The sequence below is a fragment of the Talpa occidentalis genome, unplaced genomic scaffold, assembly GCF_014898055.3.
Source record: "Talpa occidentalis isolate TD23 unplaced genomic scaffold, MPIMG_talOcc4v2.1 talOcc4.14, whole genome shotgun sequence".
NCBI classification, from domain to species: domain Eukaryota; kingdom Metazoa; phylum Chordata; class Mammalia; order Eulipotyphla; family Talpidae; genus Talpa; species Talpa occidentalis.
Genome location: NW_023601433.1, coordinates 88768871 through 88791058, shown reverse-complemented (window position 1 = coordinate 88791058; position 22188 = coordinate 88768871). Strand labels below are relative to the sequence as shown.

At 55.2% G+C, this 22188-nt stretch overlaps 1 protein-coding gene across 1 annotated transcript in view; it reads right to left on the bottom strand.

Moving 5' to 3' along the window:
* TMEM132B (transmembrane protein 132B) overlaps window positions 1-22188 on the bottom strand; it is a 166162-nt gene that overhangs the window by 68094 nt on the left and 75880 nt on the right. Inside the window, exon 3 of the mRNA XM_054695431.1 lies at window positions 10982-11873. Coding sequence (XP_054551406.1) covers window positions 10982-11871 — 890 coding nt within the window. The 5' untranslated portion in view covers window positions 11872-11873. The remainder of the gene's footprint in view (window positions 1-10981; window positions 11874-22188) is intronic.

Here is a 22188-nt window from a genome sequence, read left to right as displayed (position 1 = left end):
AGGCCCGGGAGATGAGTCCACAGTACCGCCAGGCCCTCAGTTTCAAGTCGGCACTTAACCACAAGTGGGGTCCCCTCAGCCTTAGAAGAAGAATCCTCCCAATTTACTCTCCTTCCTCTGCTTCCCTTCCCAGCCGAATGCTGGGGGGTCTATGAGAAGACACTGCCCGCCCATCAAGTTGGGGGTGGCAGACGCTGCTAGTTAGTCACCAGTAGCCTTCTTCTGTTTCTTCCTGACTGGGGGGACGAGGGGACTGGGGCAATATGTCCAGCTGACACCCACAATTCTGTATTCACACCGCACGGACTTCAGCGTGAGAGCCTGTAGGGTAAGTAAAGTATCAGGCTTTCCGCCCTCCTGCCATTAGGATTGGTGAGGGATCCCCGCGGTCCTGAATGCACGCCTGATGGCGGCACCTGGAGTGGGGTGTGGGCATGTGTAAGTGGGTACACCTGGGCTGAGAGACTGAGCTCATAAGGGCGGCGTCACGGGGACGCCCGCAGAACAAATGGAAGAACCACAAGAGGAGCAGCAGAGAACGCATGAGAGAAGAGAACAACCAGAAGGGGCAGAACCACCAGAGAGGGCCGGAGAGCCCGGGTAGAGTAAAGACTTGCTGGGGGGCTGGGAGGCCAGCCTCCCAGCACCCCGGCACCCCTGCCTGCCGTGTACCTGGTAAATCCCAATGAAGCCTGAAAAGTCACTGAGGGCTCCAGGACTCTCTCCTTACTCCGTCTGCTCAGGTCACAGAGCTCCTGCTCTGTGTCCTCCTGCCCCCTACACAGCCTTTCCAGCCATTGTTCGACAGTCTAGAGGCTGCCTGACGCTGCTGGGGAGGGCCTTCAGGAGGAGCAGACCAGGTGCACACACTTTCTCTCCTTCCTTGCTGCTCCTTGAAAGGTAGGCGTGATGGCCACCACTGCAGCAGCCATCTTGTGACCATGAGGGAAAGGCTGAGGGATCGTACAGTTCTTGGTGCTCTGCCCCGCCAGACCTTATCACCGTCTAAATCCCACCTGTCCGTGGGACAGTCTTACCTTTCCCTAAGTCTATCCCTGTCTTGGTGAGCCAGTTTACTTTGGCGTTCTACTCCATGTCCTGATCTGAATCCCTAACTAATATGCCTTGAAGATCACTCACCGCCAAGACCCTTCAATCTACTTTTTATGCCCAGGAATTCATTTAACCTGTTACCAAAGTCTACCCATGTAAGAGACCTCCGTATGTAAGGCACAAGGGTGGTGCTCCCCCCTTGGCCCGAACCCTCAGCGGCACTCGGCCCTGTGGGTGCTTCCTTGTCTTCAGTCTCTCCTTGGGCGTGAGTGGTGCCACCGTCTCCTGCTTTCCTGCTCCTTCTCCAACTCTTTGCTCTTCCAAAGACTCTCCTTTGTCATGTATCAAACTGTGAAAAGCAGGAAGTCAGTCATGGCCTTTTCTTCTCAGGATTCTGACTTAGAGAATCTCATCCTCCCAAGGCTCCCATTACCATCAAACTGCCAAAGACACCTTGCTGTGTACCCAGAGAAAGGACATCTATTTGGGGCTTGGGACCCACAAACCTAGACACTGCCCTGTGTGTCAATACAGTTCCCATGGGCACCTCACACTCCACATGCCCAGCACAGACACAATGGCTCTGCTCCCAGGCGCCCCCAGCTGGGAGACAGAAGCAACTCAGAAGACACGGGGAAGTTATTAACACGGAGAGCTGGTGACTATCCTGGGAAGGTGGGGGCCCGCACAGGGGTGGCAAAGCATACCGCTGGGCAACAGCACCGCGTGGCCCTCCCCAGCCTGGAGCCATGCAGTGGAGAGGTGGTGTGACCTCAGTCCCTAAACTGGACCATCCAGTGGGAGCTAAACCCTGGCGTCCACAAGAGCGGACTAGGTGTCCTGCTAGAGGCAAGCCCAGGAGGAGATGCCCACATGTCAGGAAGCAAAACAAGAGGGAAAAATCACTCTGGTTTCTCTACTTCTTCCCTGCCTCCAATCTTTCACTACTGCCTCCCACTGGGCAAATCCATTCAATAAGAGGAAATCGTTACTCTACATAATTGTAAATTAACAAATGAGTAAGTTGAAAACTTGATGAGGAAGGAAATATTTACCGTGCCATAGGAACTTCCCACAAAATCCTTATTAATTGCAAAGTGGAAAACATTGGCAGAGGCCATCTTAATCACATGACCAAAATTAACAGTAATGGGGCCAATTAAAACCACATACCACCTAATAGGAGGTAATGAGAACACAGCTTCCTTTCTGTGGGATCAGACCCAAATTGAAATACATTTTAAAAAAAATATAACTAAAATCTTATAAGGGTAAAGATGTACATAGGTGTTTTATATATATATATATATATATATATATATATGTAACAACAGCACAAAAGATGGGGAGAATATCGCTACACTATTGCAAAGTAACTATTTTGCCAAGAGTAATAAAATGTCTGCTCCAATTAGATGGTGATTAAGGTTAAAGATGCATACTATTATCCTTAGAGAAACATTTAAAATGCAAAGAGAAATAGTTAAAAAGTCATCAGATTAATTAAAATGTAATACTAAAATTGATTACTACAAGGGAAATCAACAAGGAACAGTAGGACAAAAATGAGATTTAAAAAAAATGGCAAATAACAGACCTAAATACAACCATATTGGTAATTACATTAAATATAAATGGGCTATATCTACTAGAGATAACAACCACAAACCCTAGACATCACATAAGCAGCCATCTGAAGGTACTAGAGAGTAAACAGAATGGACAGAGCATAATGGGGAGTCTACAGTCAGCTGATTGCTCTAGGAAGGACTGCCCCAGTTTTGCATGCTGAGCCCTGAACAACCTCATCTAAGTATCTCAGCTATAGACAAGATCTGTACTGAGTTTGGGGTTCACATCCAAGAAAAAGATCTGCACTTCAAGTCCAACCAAAGAATAGAATCTTGAATGTCTCCACAATTTAACATTCATATTATCCAAGATACAGCCACAAATTACTCCAAAGCTAAGGATTCAAAAATATAAAAGTCAGGGGCATTCCTGTGGTTCAGGGATAAGTCTCAGTGCTATCAAGCTATCACCAGCCACTGCAGCCTGAGTTTGATCCCTAGACAGGGAGCTGACCCACATGGCACAGCAAAAACATAGAAGTCCTTTGAGAGTGAAAAGACAAGCAACTGAGACCAAGCCTGGGATGACTTAGATGTGAGAATTCCCAGATTTTAAAGTTTAAAGGATTTGAAAGTTGTTCTATATAACTACCCTCGATGATGTGAAAGAAAATATGCCCTCAGTGGATAAAAAGCCAGGCGAGCGCAACAGAGAAATAAAATATATAAGAACAAAATGGAAAATCTAGAACTAAAAACTACAATTTCACTGGATGAACTTAACAGTCAACTAGAGATGACAAAGGAAATACTAAGTGATCTTGGAATGAGATCAACAGCAGTTATTCAATGTGAAAAAGGAATAAAGACAGAAAAAAAAATGACTGGAGAACAGTTTGATACTAGCAAATGGATCAAATGATATCCTGCAACAGACATGCAGGGGAGTAAGAAAATAAGACAGAAAGAAAAAACAAAAAGATTGAAACAAGTAATTGCTGGAAAACTCCCAAAATAAATAAAAGACACAAATAAATAAATTCAAGTCTACCACAAATCCAAGTCAGGATAAACTTGAAAAGCTCTGCTTCTGCGGTCAGCAGGCTGTTGAAAAGCAGAGACAACATGCAAAGCTGTTCCAGAAAACCCCCTCCCGCCAGGGGAACAAGCCAGCAAGGGGCTGTCTTCCCACTACCATTATCAGGTCCAGGAGGCCCACAGAGAACAGGACAACAACTTCAAAGCGCTGGAAGAAAAACTTGCCATCCCAGAATTCCATACACAGCAGAAATATTCTCCTAGAATATTTCAAACCAACAAAACTAGGGGCACTGACTACCAGCAATTCCACTGCAAATACTACCAGCAAGGATCTCCTACCCGGTGAAGGGAAATGGCACCAGGGAAAGATTTAGATCCCCAAGAAGGAATGAAGAATGTCAGAAAGGGCAAAAGCCTGAATAAATGCCAAAAGCTATTTTTTTGTTTGTTTTTCCTATTAATTCTTTATCATACATAAAACTGTCTCAAGCAAAAAGTTTAATATTGCCTTTTAAGGTTTTTAATATAGATCTCCATGTAATGACATAAAATAACATAAGCATAAAGAACATGGGGACCTGTTATCTATCTATGTGTTATGAGAAGTGATACAGTAATTCCAAGTAGACTGTGAAAAGTTGAATGTGTCTATTGTAATCTGCAAAGCAACCACTAAAAACATAATGCAGCTAAAATGCCTATAGAAAAGTTAAATTAGAGTTCTTGAAAATCTGCAAATAATCCCAAAAGAGACATAAGAAAAAACAGGAACACCAAGCAATAGAAACAAATAAAAAGCAGATGATAAAACGGTGAGCCCAAGTCGAACCACATTAGTAATCGCATCAAATGTTAATGGAGCAATCACTCTAACTAAAAGACAGAGATTTTCAAAATAAATAAAAGTACAGGACACAACTACATGTCGGCAACCAGAGACACACTGTAAGTATAAAGGCAGAGAGGGCCTTCCCGGCGGCATTAACAGGTTAAGACACAACCTATAAAGCTATCCACAGCCACGGCCAGGGAGCTTCCCACATGATGTAGCAGACCTCTCCTGACCTGCCCGCTGCTCCCCTCAACAGTGTATTTCAGTCAGTCTGCCTGTTCTGTTCCCCACTCTGTCTCTGATGAATCTTCTCACCCCTCTGCATCTCTGGTCTATACCCTAGTTCTTGCATGTATAAATAAATAAATCTTTAAAAAATAATAAAGACACAGAGAAGTGACTTTGGCAAGGCTGCAAGCTCAATCCACAGAAGCCATTTGCATCACTGCCAAGTAGCAATGAAAATTAGAAAAAAGAAAATTAAAAAAATAAAAATTCTAATTTAAATTTAATCTAAAAATTTAATAAAGGAAAAAATTAGAAAAATAAAATCAGCAGCTCCATATAAAGCATTAAAAAATAAAATATTCAAGACCTGTGCACCAAAATCTACACAGTATTTCTGAAGAAAATTAAAGATGTAAATAAATAGACCATGTTCATGTATTGAAAGATTCAATATTGTTAAATCAGTAATTCCCGTAAGTTGATCGCCGTGTGCAATATAATCACAGTCGAAATCATGAATATTGAATTCTAGCTAATGATGTATAGATTGAACTGTTTAGGGGAAAATAAATGAATGCCCACAATTTACTTTTAAATGCATCGAAAGGTGATGGATCCATGGGTGGGCACAGGCATTGATGGAGGGCAGAGAAAAGATTAGGCAAAAACTTAAATATTAATGGCACAATCTAAGTGGTTGGTATATGGATTCTCGCTATAAATGCCTTTAACTTTCCCGTATGTCTAAAAATAAAATATTGAGAAAATTATACGTGTGAAATATTCCAACACCTGGAAGAGAAGGAAGGTAGTAAACTGAACCAGTGACCGCCCAGACCTCCCATCTTGATCAACAGGTCAAACAGGGGGGCACAGTTCAGGCTCCCTGGACACTCTCAACTCCTGGGCTCATCACTGGTGCTTGTGACGCCCGCACCCTGCCTTTCAGTCCCAGGATGGTACCCAGAGACAGGGCAGCCCTGACCGGGAAGAGGAAAGAAGTCTTGAAGTTGGTGCCAAGGTCAACCAAGATCATGGACCAGCCTCCTTCGGACAGGTAGACCCGGCACAAAAGACCTGTGGGAAAGCTGGGCGTCTGGTCTGCCAGGCAGCCTGGGAGAGAGACTCCAGCCTCCTGCACAGCCTCCAGGCGTGGAGCTAACACCGCTCGGTGACGCTGGGCACAAATCGAATGTTCACTGACTTTCTAGGTCTGCTCCAATTTTTCAAAACTGTGGCCTGGGGTGAAGCCGCCCCTCTGAGCTCCCCACACTCCCTGTCCACCTGCTGCAGCTCTCAGGGCACACTCAGGGGGCGGGACGGGCTAATGACAGAAAGGGGCTCCCTGAACCCAGCGACCACCCTTGGCACCCATCCCACCCACTGCGTGGGTCACGGTGCTGCTGCGATCGCCTGGCTCCTCTCCAGGCTGGTGGAAGCCGGGCCCTGGGCGCGACTTGAGCTCCAGCGCCCCAGGTCACACAGCACTGGGTCTGGCACAGTCTCCGCAGGGGAATCTGAGTTTTGTTTGGGGTGGGGGTGAGGGGAAGCATTAACAAAGCCTGGATTTCTGGGGCCACCTGAGGAACAGTCATCAAACAGGTGGCTGGTGTTTGTTTTTTCATACGAAGCTGAGCATTCAAGGCGGGGACCGTGAAACAGGCATGGGCTTGGAAGCGGGCAGACCTGAGCTGGGGCCCTGGCTTGTGACCCAGGACAAGTGACCTGTGACCCACTTCTTGGTCCCAAAGGAGAGGAAGCAGGTACGTCCCAGAGCTGTCTCGGGGATGATGGCAGATTGCGCTCAGGCGTCTCCGGGGCAGCCTGTGTGACAGGCGCTGCAGCGGATATGGTGGGGGTCGGGATCCCCGATCCCCGTGTCCTTGAGACAGTATCCAGAATCCTCGGAGATGCTGCCGAGAGCAAGCATCCCAGCAAAACTGCTCCCAGGCGCTGGGCTAAGTGCCTTCTCGCATTATCTTCCCAGGCATCCCGAAAGGCAGGTGCAGTTCATGTCTCACTGCACAGAAGAGGAAGAGGAAGCCCAGGCTGAGACGTGAAGCAAAGCACGCAAGGTCCCATGGCCAGCAAGGGGCAGGTGAACTCCGACCCCAAGCATCACTGATTCTAGCCATTGAGACAACTGGCCTCCCAAGAGCATGCGGGGAGCCCCACATTCTGTGATCAACTGCTCTGCCCACACACACTTTCCCTACTTTCTTTAATTGATCCAAACCTGCCTACCCGCCCCCCGTGCTGCTGCGACAGCAACAGTTTGATGCCTGTTCCTCAGGTGGCCCCAGAAATCCAGGAGGAGCTGCCTCCTCCAGGAAAACTGCCCTGGTTAACCCCAGCAATGAGGTAGTTCCATCCTGGCTACCCAGGGAAGAGTCCTAGGATTTTCTGGCGGTTCAGATGCCCAGTTTCCCAGCCTTGGAAGAGTCCAGCAGTCATTAGATGTTGGGCCTCAGTCACCAGCGGGGCGGGGGTCTCTCCAGTTAAATGGGAGAACCCGGCTGGGTGCTGTATAGTCACTTGAAGCATAAACTGGCCCCTGGGCAGGTGGGGTAACTGTGGCACAGAGAGCTCGAGTAACTTACCGAAGGTCACACAGCTGGCCCGTGACAGTCCAGACCCTTAGCCACGGGGCTCCCTTCCTTATAGGATGGGGGAGAGTCCAGGAGGTTTCTGTGTGAGCTGAGAAAGAACTGTTTTAATAAATCAGGGGTAAAGATTCCCAGGATTTCTCTTAGCCTTAGAGACGCCCTGTTTGGAGTGGGAATATTTCATATTTCAAACGTTCTTGGAAGTACAACCAAGATCTGTCGGAACCCAGTCTGGCACTGCCCTGCCAGCAGCCCCGAGCCCTCCAACCACACCTCCTGAGCTGCTGCTGACAGTCTGTATGTGGTCAGAGTTAGGGGCTCATGCTCAACAGAACTATTTTGGTTAGAGAATCAAGCCCGTTTTGGCTGCAAAGCCCCCCAACAACACACAGCCAGGAGCAGCAGGGTCACGTGAAACCACACAGCTGTCCCCTGCCCTGTGTCTCCAGCCCAGGGACAGACCTCGGCGATCCCAGCACATCCGGCTGCGGCCGGGCCCCTCTGAGCCAGAGCGAAGCTGTCACCTTTCATTCATGGAAGACCCAACTAAAACGCAATCGCTTAGGCGGGAAGCAACACGTCTCCCTCGGCCGCAAACAGCACTGTGTTTGAGATGGCACACGCCAAGGGGAGGCCCGGACCCAATGTGACCAGAGCGCTCTGAGCCCCCACCTTGTGGCAACCAGCCCTGGCTGCCAACTACAGCCTCTGCAGCCACTGGCCCAGAACCTTCTGAACACCTGCCTCTGCGCTGCCTCTGCCACCCCTCAGGACCAGCCAGAAGAAGCCAGTTACGCTCCCGAACCCAGTACGCATGGCCCCCATGGCCTGTTAGCCGCCACCAGCTTCCCCAGGCCACCCAGCAACCCTCAGCAGACCTGAGCCCCCAACTCTCTATGAAGAGCCCCCCCACTCCACCCTCGCCTTCGCGTCTCCACCAGACACAGTGATGACGGCTGCTCCAAGCAGCTACCCCGTGTGTGTGCTCTTGTGAATGATCTTTCATTTCCCTCATTTCAGGGTAATTTTCTCTGGCCATAAATAAAGTATTAATGCCTAACAGCATTCTAGAAAGGCACGAAGACAAGAAACTGCACACTGGACAGATGGCGATCAGTCCAGAGCCAGGCAAGCGAAACAGCCGGAAGAGTGGGGAGAGCAGGATTCGTGGATGCCCCTATGTGGCCACACCCCGATCCCACTACTTCCCACTTCAGGACTTTGCCCGCGAGCCCCTGGGCCCCCCGACTCTGTGACACTATGCAGGGTGCCTGTGATGATACACGGAGAGGACACAGATAAAGGCTTCACACAGAGCCAGCACAGGCACAGGGAAAATTAAAATGTAGGAATTAATAGTGTCAATTACAGTAACCGCATCCGCAAGGGCATCAATTACACAGTAAGTCAGCATCAACAAAGTGCGGAGAACAAAGTAGCTAATTCACTCAACGATGACAACGCTGCTGGAGGGGCGGCTTCCTGTTCTGTGGGACTCAGATCCATTCTACCTCCTGTCACGTGCTGACTGAGTGGGTGACCTCTGCCTTCAGAGATTAAAATCTAGCCCCTCTTTTTGGCACTGCACCCCCTTCTTTCCAACACTATGGCAGGAGTTTCAAAAGCAAATGCCCAGAGAAGCCAGAGGGATCACAGAACTTCAGTTGGCCAGGCGCGAGACAACGGGTAGTGGTGGGAACCGGGGAGAACTAGACCATGTGTGAAGCACCTCAGGAGGGAAGCCACTTCTTCAACTTCAGTCAATTGTCACCACGTTGCCAGATCTTCAAAACTTTCCAAGAAAACGGTATGTGAAATCTCCCTATTGCTAGAGGTATCTTAAGGAATGCCATGTGAACCTGAAAAAAACACCTGTGGGCTAGATTTAGCTGGAGCCACCCGTTTGCAAACTCTAGGCTGGATGTTCTTCCTTTGGGACAGTACCAAGGCCCCATAACTAAAGTTTAGACAACGATGTGGGAACATTCCTTTGGCTAAACAGCCTCCTCTTCATGTCCCCCCCCCACACCTGCCCCAGGAGCTCCAGAGCCCACATAAGGATCTAAAATCTTAGGGGCTCCCCAAAGGGAGGAGGCCCTGAAGGGCTGAAATCTCACAACCCGGGGGGGGCAGCTGTTACCTGTGTGCTTCCAAAACCTTCCTGAAAGGAAAGCGCTGGGACCCCACAGCCTGAAACACAGCTCCGGGAGCAGATTCTTCCGACGCTGGGCTCCTGACAGAACTACCTGGGAAGCGCCGAGACACCATGGCCGGGGCGGGACTGAGCGGTGCGCGTGTGCAGGCGGGGCTGAGCTCAGAGACGGTGTCTCCACCGGGATAAACACGAGGTAACGGGTCTCTAACGAGGTCGCCCGCTGGAGGCAGCACCCTCCTCTGTGGGGTTGTACCGTCGGGCACAGCCAAGTCGCCTGTCACAGCCCCCCCTTCTCTCTTGGGGGATGTCTCAAGAATCCCCACTTTCCTCCTCCAAACCTGCAGGTCTGCGCATCAGCTCACCGTGGCCAGCAGAATCAGAAGCCCTGACTGCTGACGCCTTCTGTGGCCAAAAGGCCTCTGCAGATAAGACCAGGTGAAGGGCTGGAGGCGAGCACGTGGGCCTGCAGCATCCGAGTGAGCTCAGAGCCATCCCAGGCCCTTCTGAGAGGAAGGCAGGTCAGGGTCATGGCGGACGGGACACCAGGAGCACAGTCTGGCCGCACTGCCCTGGGGGGGACCACCTGCTCCTTCCTTTGCGTGGGGGCCTCCTGTGATCTGCTGATAGGGGGCGCCAGCAGGGCTAGGAGGAAGGCACGGGGATAGGGGGGCGTTCCCTTTTCCCTGGGCCCCTGTTTGCTTCCTGCTTCCATCAGTCCAGGCCTTGGCCCTTCCCACCAGCTCATCCCAGTGAATCAGCCAGGCCCTCCCCTGCAGTCGCTGCCTGCCCAGTACCTCGGGCTGTCTGCCTGCCTCTCGGGAGCCCACCGAGCCACCTCCACACCTGGCTCGGGGGTCCTCACAGGAACGCCTGCCCTTCGCTCAGGGCCTGGCCTCACCCAGGCGGTGGGCAAGCTGATTCCTGGAAGCCGCAGCTTGCAGCAGGGCTCCAGTAAGGACAGCAGGCCCTCCGCCCACCCAGCAGGGCCATTCTCCCTCACCAACATCGTCCAGGGGCCTGGTGGCCCAGCAGGACTGGACTCTGTTCAAGCTGCTGTTTCTCTCGCCCCAGATGCCGGCTTTCCAGGCCCAGCTAAAGACGAGGCGCTCAGCCCTTCCAACTCGGCGCTCCTCCTGGGCCCTCAGACGCGGTCACTCCAGCTCAAGCCTGCACTTGGCCGTCCACGCAAGAAGGCCGGCACACTGGCCACAGGCCAAGGACAGCCCACTGCCTGTTTCTAAATAAAGTTTTATGGGAACACGGCGTCAGCACTCGCCCATGGGCCAGCACTCCAGGGGCAGGGCTGGGGGCCCGAGAGGCCAGAGGACCACAAAGCCCGAGACCGTCCCAGAGAAGCTTCCCGCGCTCCAGCCTTGAGTTTGGTGTGCAAACAGCTCACGTGGGAGGTTTCCCCACCCCCGGACTCGCGGCCAACCTGCTGACCGTGCACCCGGGGTCGCGAGTGGACCCCCAGCCTGGCCGGCAAGCCCCTTACCTGAGAGTGAAGTGGTCCGCCACGGAGCCACTGGTCAGGGACACCAGGAAGGTGGCCGCGTCCCCCTCGTGGACCAGGTTCAGGGGCACGGAGATGGCCACGTTCCGGTCCAGGCTCAGCAGGGACCAGCGCAGGTCGTCCTGCGTGGGGTAGACCACCACGCTCCCGATGCGCTCCCGGGCCGGCACGGCGGGCTGCGGGCCCTCGGGGCCGGCGTGGATGTTGTTCTCCCACTTGGCATCCTCCTCCAGGGGACACTGGCCGGCCTGGTCTGCCGGGTACACGGCGAAGAAGAGCTCCATGGCCGTGCCCCCCAGCAGGGCTGGGATCTCCTCCTCGGGCTCCAGGTCCAGCCCGGAGCTGAACCACTCGGGCAGCAGCTCCAGCTCGGCCACGCACAGCCCCGGGGCACCCTGCAGCCGGCAGCTGGCCGCCACCTCCCTGGCCTCGGGGAACGCGAACATCCTGACGCAGGGGAGGCTCTGGGCGGCGTCGCTGTCCTCCCAGTCCATCCCGGTGATATAAAACAAGGTCTGCACCTTGGGGCGGTTGGAGTAGATGGAGCTGTCGAGGATGTGGGCCTTCAGTTTCCAGTTGAAGGGAAACTTCTCCATCTTCCCAAAGGGTGTGGACGCCAGCAGAAGCTCCTCGGGGATGACCTGCTCAGCGGCGAAGGGGCCGTAGGTGGCGTTGACCGTCGGGGGGGTCCGGGCCCGGTAGACGAAGAAGGACTCGACCCGGGCTTGCAGGCTGGAGTTCCTCGTGAGGTCCTGGTTGGCCTCTCTCAGGAAGAAGGCCTCCTCGGCGTCGGAGACGTGCAGGCTGGCGGGGAGGTAGGCGGGGAGCGAGGAGAACCGCTGCAGGCTGTCCGCCACCCCGCGGCCCTCCATGCCTGCAGGGGAAGGAAGCAGAGGCCGAGTGAAAGCCACGTCCTGCCGGCCCCCACCACGGGAAACCAGCTCCCACGCCCTGCTGACCCGCCTGGCAGGGGTCCCGTAACCCCAGAAACGGTGCTCTCGGGACCGGTCACAGGCGCCCACTGACACTGAGCCCGTCGTCACCCTGTTGCCTCCGCTTGTTCGTGCAGAGCCCCACTCCCAGGAGGTCTCGGGGCGCTGTGCTCTAGCTCCCGGGGTGCGCAGGTGGCTCACCACTGTGCCCAGCACTGCACCCTCCTCTGTGACCCCTGGCATCTTACAACTCGGTGGTGCTGCTTCTCGCCATCACTCCTCTATGCAGCAGCCACCTGGCAGCCACCTGGGCATTTAAACATTTCCATAAATCAATGAAATGAGGTGGCGTGGGGCTCAGCGGCCGCACCCCCAGGCCCTCCTTCCGAAGCACCAGCGACGATGCGGAGGCTGTCACGAGGTGGGTCCCTGCGGCCACGCTGAATCACACGCAGCCCCAAGGGTGAAAGTGCTGAAGCGGGTGCCTTGGTTTGAACCCCAGCTCCGCCACCTGCCTGCTGGACACCCCGAGCAGGTGCCTAACCTCCCTGTGTCTCGAGTGTCCGCAGCTGAAGGAGTATGTAGCTGCGCGTCTGCCTCCCGGGGCCGCTGCAGGGATGGAGGGAGAACGAACAGGAGCGCGTGGAACAGCGCTGGTCCACCAATGCTCGAGCCATCGTCATTTATTAGCTTAATGCACGCTAAAGGCTTGTTAATCAGAGGAGATGTAAATGATACATCTTTGCAGCAGAGTGACAGGCAGAGCTCTGCAGACATAACCGAAAAGACATCAACCGTGTGACATCCGTGACTCGTGAAGAATTAAAAACCACGCACGGCTCCGCTCTAGCCCTGGGGGTAGATTGTGCGTGTCGTGCGGAAGTGTGGACACAGCATGTGCGTGTCTGGTGAACCCAGAAAAAAACTATTTTCCCGCTTTCTACTTTCTTCAAATTCGTTACAATCACATATTACTTGGTTAACAGAGGCAGATACACACCCACGCTCGTGCCCGTGTTTCTGTTGCTCATATATGGGGGGGGGGGTTCTTTCAAATGGGGAGACACAGAGCAAAGACCCCACAAGCTTTTCAAGCTGAAGCCTGAACCAGGGCCACAATGCGGGTACCAACTGGGATGCGCCCCCCGGGGAGCCGGCTCCCCAGAAGCCCCAGGAGCCCTGGAGCCGGCCGGTGCCCGCGGGAGAAAGGCTCCCACCGCCCACCCCATCGGCTCTGGCTCCCGAGAATTTCTTTTCCTCAGCTGGTGGAAATTCTGAGGGATGGAGCTTTCCATTGATTTCAGCAGGCTCTGGCCTTTTCCGGGCTGCCCAGGCTGAGCGCTCCTTCCGCAGAGGAAGACAGGATTGTAACGAGGAGGTGAAGAGAGACACGAGCACGTCGGGCGACGCAGACTTCACTCAAGGTGCCCCCAGGCGAGTCCCCCCAGCTACTCCATGATCTCACCTGCACGCGGGTCTGAAACTGCCGGGCGCAGGCGCGGGGAGCAGGACAGTGGCGGCCAGCGCGGGGGAGGAGGGGGAAGCAGGTGATGCTGGTCAAGGGCACAAGGAATCAGTCCCGAGATGAATCATGTCTGGAGGCGCCATTAGGGGCCAGACCTTACGTGAAGCCGTCGGAGCACACGCTACAGGACCCGGGCAAGCGGGACGGGCTGACGAGCACGTCTGTGCAGACCGCTCCACAGCCCACACGGTCATCAGACATCAGCCCGTCAAGTGCATCCGCTTTTCAATATGCCAAGGATAGCCCCGCGCTGCGCGCACACAACGGCGCGTCGCCCGGCCCGCGTGGAGAGCCCGCTCCCGTGCGGGGCGGTCCCTGGAGGGCGCAGGTGGCATCCCTCCTCCTCCGGCGGCGTCTCACTAGCCACCCGCCCGCTCGGCCCCACGGGCGCCACGCCGGGACAGCGCGGGGACGCGGCGCGTCTGCCCAGGAGCTGGCACAGAACCGGGGCCCAGCCGCCTGTCCCACAACGTGCCTCCTCGGAATCCCTTCCCAGGAATAATCAGGAGTCCGGGAAGGAGACAGATGGCAGTGGGCCCAGCACCAGCGTGATGGTTGACAGCAACACCCGGGCCACCGCAAGCCCACCCTCGGAAGGCACTGGGCGAGTCTGAGGGCGAGCCGGGCCGCGCGTGTGACAGCGAAGCGGGGCCGAGCCACACTCTCAGCGTGTGGCATCATGAGAAAAGGCTGCCCACGTGGTCAGTGGAGAAGCAGACATGACAGCTGCATTCGGCTTCGCCCAAGCTGGGTTTTCAATCCATCGCGCGGCTCTAGGTAAGGCGCACGCGTACATAAGCCTGAGGCCACCCAAGCTCGCCCGCAGCATCTTCCCGCTGACCACGAGACCTTGGCTCCGCTCCCATCGGCAGCCTCGGCGGGGTTTGCTCCAAGGCAGAGGAGGAGACGTGACTGAAGAGTCAGCCTCGTCTGGGCAGGAATTTGAGCTGTTGCCGCCTCCAAGGGGCAATTTGTATTTTGGCAATGTCGGGCAGCGCCGCAGTGCCCTGTGAGCTCCAAACTCGCTTTGGGGAGGTGGGTTCCCCTCTCCAGGAAGTTCAATCCCAGGGGACTTCGCCCCTGCATTAAGTGGCACGAGGACAGAGCGCAGGGAGCGCTGCCTCGCCCGGCACGAGTGTCCTTCAGTGGGCCAAGGCGCACGGCGGCCGGGTTTGGAAAAGGAGCTCAAACCCACCCTCTCGTAAATGTAGGGGAAGCTCAAGGCCAAGTGTAAATTCTGATTTTTTTCCCCAACGTGGAAAAGGAAATTAAAATTAATGCAAACTATAAGATGCTGTTTTCTTTGCAAAGTGATTTGGTGTTTTTTTCTCCTTATCATTTATGTCAATATTGTAAACCTGTCCAAGAAATTGATTTACAAGAAATTTAAAGCTGTGCCTTCTCTCTTCTTTACGGTGGCCAAAGCCTCCGTTTTATCTAAAATAACAGTGTGGAGTTTGCGATCCCGCCCCACCATCACTCAAGCACAAGGCAATACAAATCTCGTCTGAAAGCTTAGTCATAAATATCTGCCTCCAGGGCCTCACCCAGACCTCGAGCCGACACTGTGCCTGAATCCAGGAGCGCTTGGGGAAGTCCTGGGCCGCATGCCCAGACAGACATCCCCAGCCTGGGACACCAGCACCACCTCCCTTCAACCCCAAGTGTCCCACGAGGGCCCCACCCCGCTCCCCTGACAGGTGGGCCAGACAGCCCCGTTCTGAATGTGCCATGAGGCCTCAGTCTGCTGATTTCCTAGGGGGCTCTTTACTGCTGAGCTGGCCTGGCAGACCTGGCTGGAAGCTGGCGTGAGGAGGCCGGGCCAGGCCTGGCTGAGGAGCACTTCCCACGGGAGTCCAGGATGAGACGGCATAGGCAGATGAGCACCCCGACAGCACACGGCTCCAGGGCCCCCACCCCGAGACTCAGGAGGAATGAGTGTCCTCCCAGATCAGGGAGACTGGGACTCACCATCTTGGGGCGATGGCATGGCTCTGCAAGGCACCCTGGTCAGGTTGGGGAGGATCGGGGACCAGAGCCCTAAGATCGTGCAGCAAGAGCCTCTGAATACCCCGCTGGCCTTGCCAGGAGCAAGCCTCCAGTTTTGTGGCCCGGTCACCACGGGCAGCTAAAGGCAGGTGACCTTTGCCTAGTGCACACAAGACAGCCGAGGCTCAGACCCCGGAGGCTCCCTTCCCCGTGGCCAGCAGGCAGCAGGCAGCCCTAGAAAGCCGTCCACAAGGAGGGTGATCCTTCAGCGGGTGCCCAAGAGCCGCAGGACGCGGAGCTCCAGGAGGCCTTGCCAGCCCCCCCACCCCACCGGGACGTACCTCTGGACACAGGCGCAGGTTGGAGACCCTGCTGTCTCCTCCACCTGGCGTTCTCCCCTCAATGCCCACGACACACTCGGGACGTCTCCTCGGCTTTGTCCTCGCACTCAGCCTGGCTGGGGAGTCCGTCACCCGCTGAGTGGAGCCGGCTCCTTCCTTGGGGACCTCTGAGCCCAGGGAGGCTTCTCTGACCAGTGCCCCCAACCCCGAGCCCTCCTCTCCACAGCCCAGGGAACCAGAGGCCCCAAGCGCCCGTGCTCCCGGCTTCTGGGCGAGTGTCCTCAGCGTGAGGCCCTGGTGGAAGACAGGGTGGAGGAGGGGAGAACCAGGGCACACCCCCCACGGTGCAGCATCCCTGGCTGAGACCACGCTCCTCTGTGACTCCAGCCCGACAGCCCCACCGTGGCGGCGGCTCCCTACAGACAGCAGCGCGAACCTCCTGGGGGCCCAGCCAGGTCCAATCTCCCCTCATTCGTCCCTCTGGCCTCATGCTTTACCATGCCCAGATCGTGCCTCACCTGAGTAACTAATTCCCTTTAGTGATCTCCCTCTGTTGAAATACCTAGAGTTATTTCCATTTTCTTGGGTAAAGTCTAATACATACACCAGTGAGAATGGCTCATATTTAAAAAACCATCAACAACAAATGCTGGCGAGGGTGTGGAGAGAAAGGAACTCTCCTGCACGGCTGGTGGGAGAGCAAACTGGTCCAACCACCATGGAGAGCTGTGGAGGTTCTTCAGCCTACTAAAGATGGAGCTTCCATAGGATCCAGCAATTCCGCTCCTGGGTATTTACCCAAAGGACACAGAAACATCCATTCCAAAGGGCACCTGCACCCCTATGTTTATAGCAGCACTGTTGACAATAGCTAAGCTTTGGAAACAGCCCAAATGCCCAAAAATAGATGACTGGATCAAGAAGATGTGGTCCATATACACCATGGAATATTACTCAGCAATCAAAAAAGATAAACACATGCAGTTTGCAGCAACATGGATGGAGCTGGCAGGGATCATGCTCAGCAAAATAAGCCAGAAAGAAAAAGAAAAATACCGGATGGTTTCACTTATAAGAGGAATGCAGAGGAACCAAATAAGGGATCAGGGGAAGAAAGTAATGATAATAACTTAAAAATCAAAATCAACGGGCAACTTTAAACCAGAGACAGGCTGCAGGGGAGACGGGAGTAGGATGAAAATGGGGCGGGAGGGGCAGGGACTGCGGGGCGGCGCGGGTGGCGGTGGTGGGAATCGCGCAGGGACTGCCCCTGAGAGGAGGGAGCACACATTGGACAACAATGAAGAATGATATAAAATATATAGAAAATGAAAAAAATAAAGTCTAATACAGCCACCCACCAGCCACTTGATTCTGGTAAATTTCTGCGAGCCCCCGCCACCCTCTGCAAACAGGCCTGTGAGTGCTGACCTGTTTACTTGCTGCCCATCCCCACTATTAAAATCCAGGCTTCCATGCCAGCAAGAGGCCTGGGTGTCCAGCTTCTTGCTAGATCTCCAGTCCCGAGCAGGAGAAACCAAATAAATATTTGCCGAATGACTATCAATTAAGATGGCTTTGCTTTAATGCCTGAGAAAATGAGTCTCTGTGTGTCCTTGTGACAGGGACACAGTGTCCAGAGTCGCCAGTGGACACCATCACCATTAACGCCTTATTTGTGCATCACATTATCACTCCATCCACTACTCCTCAAACATCACATCACTGCGGTCACTAGCTGGTTGCTAGGTTTGCCAAAAAAAAAAAAAAGAGCTGCCATTCTTACGTGGAAGGAGAAAATATCACTTAAAGGACAAACACGCCACACACAGAGCTGCCAACATGCCAGGGCGTATTTATCTGCTACGTCAGCTGGTTATCGACACAGTTGAGACGAGGAGTCTTAGTTCCTTTTGAAAAAAGACAAAACAGAGGTACGAAGAAATTAAGTAATTTGAATGTGGTCAAAATTAGGGTTTGAACCAGCTCTGTCCAACAGGGGCTGGCGGTGCGAAAGACTCTGAGGTCTTGTACTTTATAGAACTGTCAATGAGACAAGGAACGCAGGGGATAGATAAAAGCATGAGCAAGAGGAACAGAGCTGGGAGGCTACTGAGGGTCAGGGTCCAGGCACGTCCGGTGCCCAGGCATGCTGGAGGTGCTGGGGCATGCTGAAGCACTGCAGGGCCACAGCCCAGAAGATGGAACCACCCTGCCAAGCCTTGAGCAGACCTCTCCTGTCTCCCCGCTGCTCCCCTCAGCAGTGTATCTCAGTGATCTGCCTGTTCTGCTCCCAGCTCTGTCTCTGGTGCATCCTCTCACCCTCCCGCACATCTGGCCTGCACCCCGGTTCTTGTATAAATAAATAAATATATTTTTTTTAAAAAAAAAAAGCCTTGACCCTGTCTAAATTCAGTGACGAGGAAAGGTCTGAGACAGGAGGGGCCCAGGCCAGGGGCAGGACTCGAGGACAGGCCTGTTCCCATTGTTCCTGCTGGGCTGGTTAACAAGAGGTTAAATGAATCTGACTCGAGGCCCAGACACCTGCTGCCGTAAACTTCCTCGGCCACAGTGTGTGTGTTTGTTACCGATTGCGGCCTGTGCCTCCCGGAGCCAGCTCTCTGCAGCTCAGTAAGCCCACCTATGGGAGAAGGGAGCTCCAGGCCTCTGGCCAGGCTGGGCCGGACGGCAGCGGGGGCACCCAGACTCCAGGAGCTGTGCGCCCAGGAGCTGTCCACGAGCCCCGGAATGCACCCCACTCACATGGACAGATGGACTTTAGCCAAGTCCACGCTCCTGGCCGTCTCGGCCAATGAAGTTCAATTCCTTTGTTCTCAAACCCCGGCCCTCAGCCCTGCACAGACGCGGCCCCGGCGTCTCAGAGAGCCGCTTTGTTTCAGGAGGGCTGTCCGGGCCCTGTCACTTTTCAATAAATCTTTCTTTAACCAGCACTTGAGCCCCTCATTCTAGTCTTGGTCTTGAGGTCCTCGAGGGCCTGGGTTTCTGTTGGGGAGCAGGGGGCACCAGGGCTTCTCAGCCGCTGGCAGGTGAAACGGGGAGTTGAGGCAGCCCCCCTCACTGCCAGGGACCTGGGGGACACACTTCCTTTCCAGTTACAGATAAAATCTTTTAAAAGAAGGGAAACAGGGAACAGAGAGCATCACCGTCGTTTAGAGAATCCCGGCACCAAGCCCTTCTCCACCCCTTGCTGGGCCTCAGCTCTGTCCACCCTCATGACCTTTGGGCCGCACGGCTCCAACTCCCAGCCCACCGCGGGAGGAGCAGAGGCGCAGGGGGTCGGTGGCCAAACCGTTAGGAAGTGGCAGAGGCGGCATCTGACCAGGCAGCCTGGCTCGGGCCGCGCCGGCTGCCAGCGGAAAGCTCCCAGCAAAGTCCCCATTGTGCGCGCGTCCGCAGTGACAGGGGAGCGCAGCGGGCCCCTGAATGGCCCTCTCAGAGCACGAGATGAGGTCACTAGTTGGACATGGTCCCTACAATGAAAGCAAGAAGCAAAGCTCTCCCTGGCTCTGGAAGAACCCCTTCCGCGGGGTGCCCAGAGGGCCCGGGGGACACAGCCCCTTCCTCCAACGCCGTGAGCTCACGCGCACTCTCCTTGCCAACCCCCGTGCAAGGCTGGGAAGGGGTGGACAACCGGGAAAAGTGACCCCATGGGGCACAAAGGCACCTGGGCCAAGGCCGCTGCCCGCTCTGGCCTGGCCCCGGAACAGAATCCAGACTGTGCCGCCAGCAGACCCGGCCCGTCTCCGGGCTGTCTTTCTTACCAGAGCCAAACCAGGCCCTGGGCAGAGGGAAGAGCACTTGGGGTAACGTTCTGTGGCAAGATCCGGGGGACACGCCTTCTGCATAAAGGCCGATGCACAGGATTTAACACACAGTCAGACTCACAGTCTCTGCTCCCAGCAACCCTCCACTTCCACGCAGAGTCCCCACACATCCTGGGATCAAATTCGCAGTCACCTCCCCTCTCACCTAGGCCTGCAGGTGGGGTGGGGATGCACAGGGTCGTTCTTGCTTCGGGGGGCGTCCTGACAGCAGCGGGACGCCTGAGGTACACCCAGGATGGCCCAAGCCCGGGGCCTGCAGGGCCCCTCCCACCATCACCCCCCCACACACATACTCAGTTCCCTTTGGGGCTATAAAAATAGGGGCCCTCTGGGCAAATTCAAGCGCTATATTCAACTCCTGAATCTATCAGCAGCTTCCTTCGGTGCAGAAGTCCAAGCGAGAGCTCTGTGGAGACCGCGCAGGCCGCACCGGCCGCGGAGGCCCTCCACTTGACTTCTCACTCCGGGAGCTCCCCCTTGGAAAAAGCGTGAAGGATTGGGCGCTAGAGCCTCGGACGAGACCATGAAGGTAAGATGCAGCCTGTGCGCTGGGCTTTTATCAGCCACACTGGGGCCCCCTAAGGAGGTGAGGAAGCAGACCCCCGCCGAGGTGCGGCCGGGAGAGCGCGGGACAAGGCCTGGACACCCCGACCGCAGATCCCAACCCCCGCGTGAGGAAGCCCTTCCCTGCGGCAGCCCTGGGGGCACAGAGGCCCTGTCCCTTGTCAACGCCCCCTCGGTGGGCCCTGCCTGTCCTCCGGGCCTCCCTCTGAGCCCCACTCGGGCTTCGCCTGCCCCGCCAAGCCTGCTGCAGCTGCCGGCCGCCCAGGGTCTCGACCTCCCGCTGTTTACTTCCCTGTGTTTTAAATTTTCCAACATGAATGTGCCTTGCTTTTTCAATCTAAGAGAAGTGTTGACATTTTTCCTCTAAAGAGAAAGATAGGGACTTGACTGAGGTGGCGGGTGCGCGTCTTTCCCCGACTCTCCACAGAAACGGAAGCGTGTAAGCGCTGAAAGGAGCGAACCTGTTATCGAGAGGAACGGAGGAGGCATCTGAGATAAGGCAGGACGAACTCTGAAGGGCAGGACAGCAGAGGAGGCCCTGACCTAGAACGTTCCGTGTGTGACAGGGGTCGAGGCTGCCCACCTACGGGACCCCAGGGCACACCGTGAGGCCAGGAGTCCCGCCCGAGAGCCAGGGAGTGAGCCCACGTGCAGACAGCACCCACCCGCCTGGGCAGACCCTGCCAGGCCCCACTGGAGTGGGGGCTGCTTGGAGCTCACCCCCAGGCAGAACTCAGTCTCTCCCAAAGGCATGTACATGGACCCTGGAGAGGGTCCAGGGGAGGGCGCGGGCGCCCCCTGGAGGGGTGGAGATGCAGCAGCCATGCGTCAGCCTGAGCGCCAGCGACACCCTGAGGAGGACAGAGCTGGCGACGCCCGCAAATCAAACAGATAAGCCCCTGCGGAGCCCTGAAGCCACCCCTGCTGTTACTTGCAGCCAAACTCCAGGCTAACCAGCCGCGAAGGGAAGGAAGAAGGCACGTGAACCAGCCGAGTCCTCGTCCCTCCCGGAGAGCGCTGCTGTCGGGACGGCTGACTCGGGAGCAGGTGGGACTGAGAGCAGAACCCCAGCGCTAAGCCCTAGAAAGAGCCAGGAGCGGCACTGGCCCCGGCTGGCAGCGGGGCGGAGGCAGAGATGCACGCGCCGGAGATGCGTGATGCACGGGGATGGAGGCAGAGGTGTGGAAGGGGCTTGCCAACCTCAAACTCAGGTAGCATGACCTCCCTCTCCCATGCACGCGCCTGGCTGTGAAGATGCACCCCAACTAGCCGGGCAGTGGGGGGGGGTCAGCACTGAGCAGCGTTGGCAGCTTGAGATGGGCATGCGGGCGAGTGGCAGGATCTAGAGGAGGCTCCACATCTGTGGGAGAGATGAAGAAGCTCTTTCCAAGCACAGTGCCATGGACGGCTGCTCAGCCAGGAACATGCCGCCTCTCCTCCAGGTGTGGCCGTGTGACCAGTGCTGGCCCGAGGAACATGAGCATCGGTGTTGCTCGCCACCTTAAGGCCAAAATGGATAACTTTTACCTTCCTCCCAGGAGAAGGAAGGACTCAGGGGTCCCAGAACGTGGCAGAGCCGTATGCCTGCAGGAGCCTGGGGCCCTGAGTCTTCACGTGGAGGAGAGCTGCTGGTCACACACCGCCACCCGCACAGGTGTGAGCAGGAAACCACCTTTCAGTGTGTTCAGTCACAGCTGGGGTTTATTTACTACAGCGGCGAGGGAAACGCGACTCATCCAACACTGGAGAGATGAACAGTTTGGGCACTGTGCACCTGCCCCACTAAAAGGTGGGAAGAGATCACATAGCTCTTCCTTAACATGAGCTGTGCTTTCGTTAACAAAGAGGCAATCACCACACTCAGAGCCACAAAAGTGAAGCGCTGTTAAGTCATCGTGGAAGACTTCCGCGGGGCACCAGATGTAGGAAGCGCATTATTAAACGGATTATATAGATCTTAGTGACAGTCGTTTTGACCTCCTGGAGGCATCGT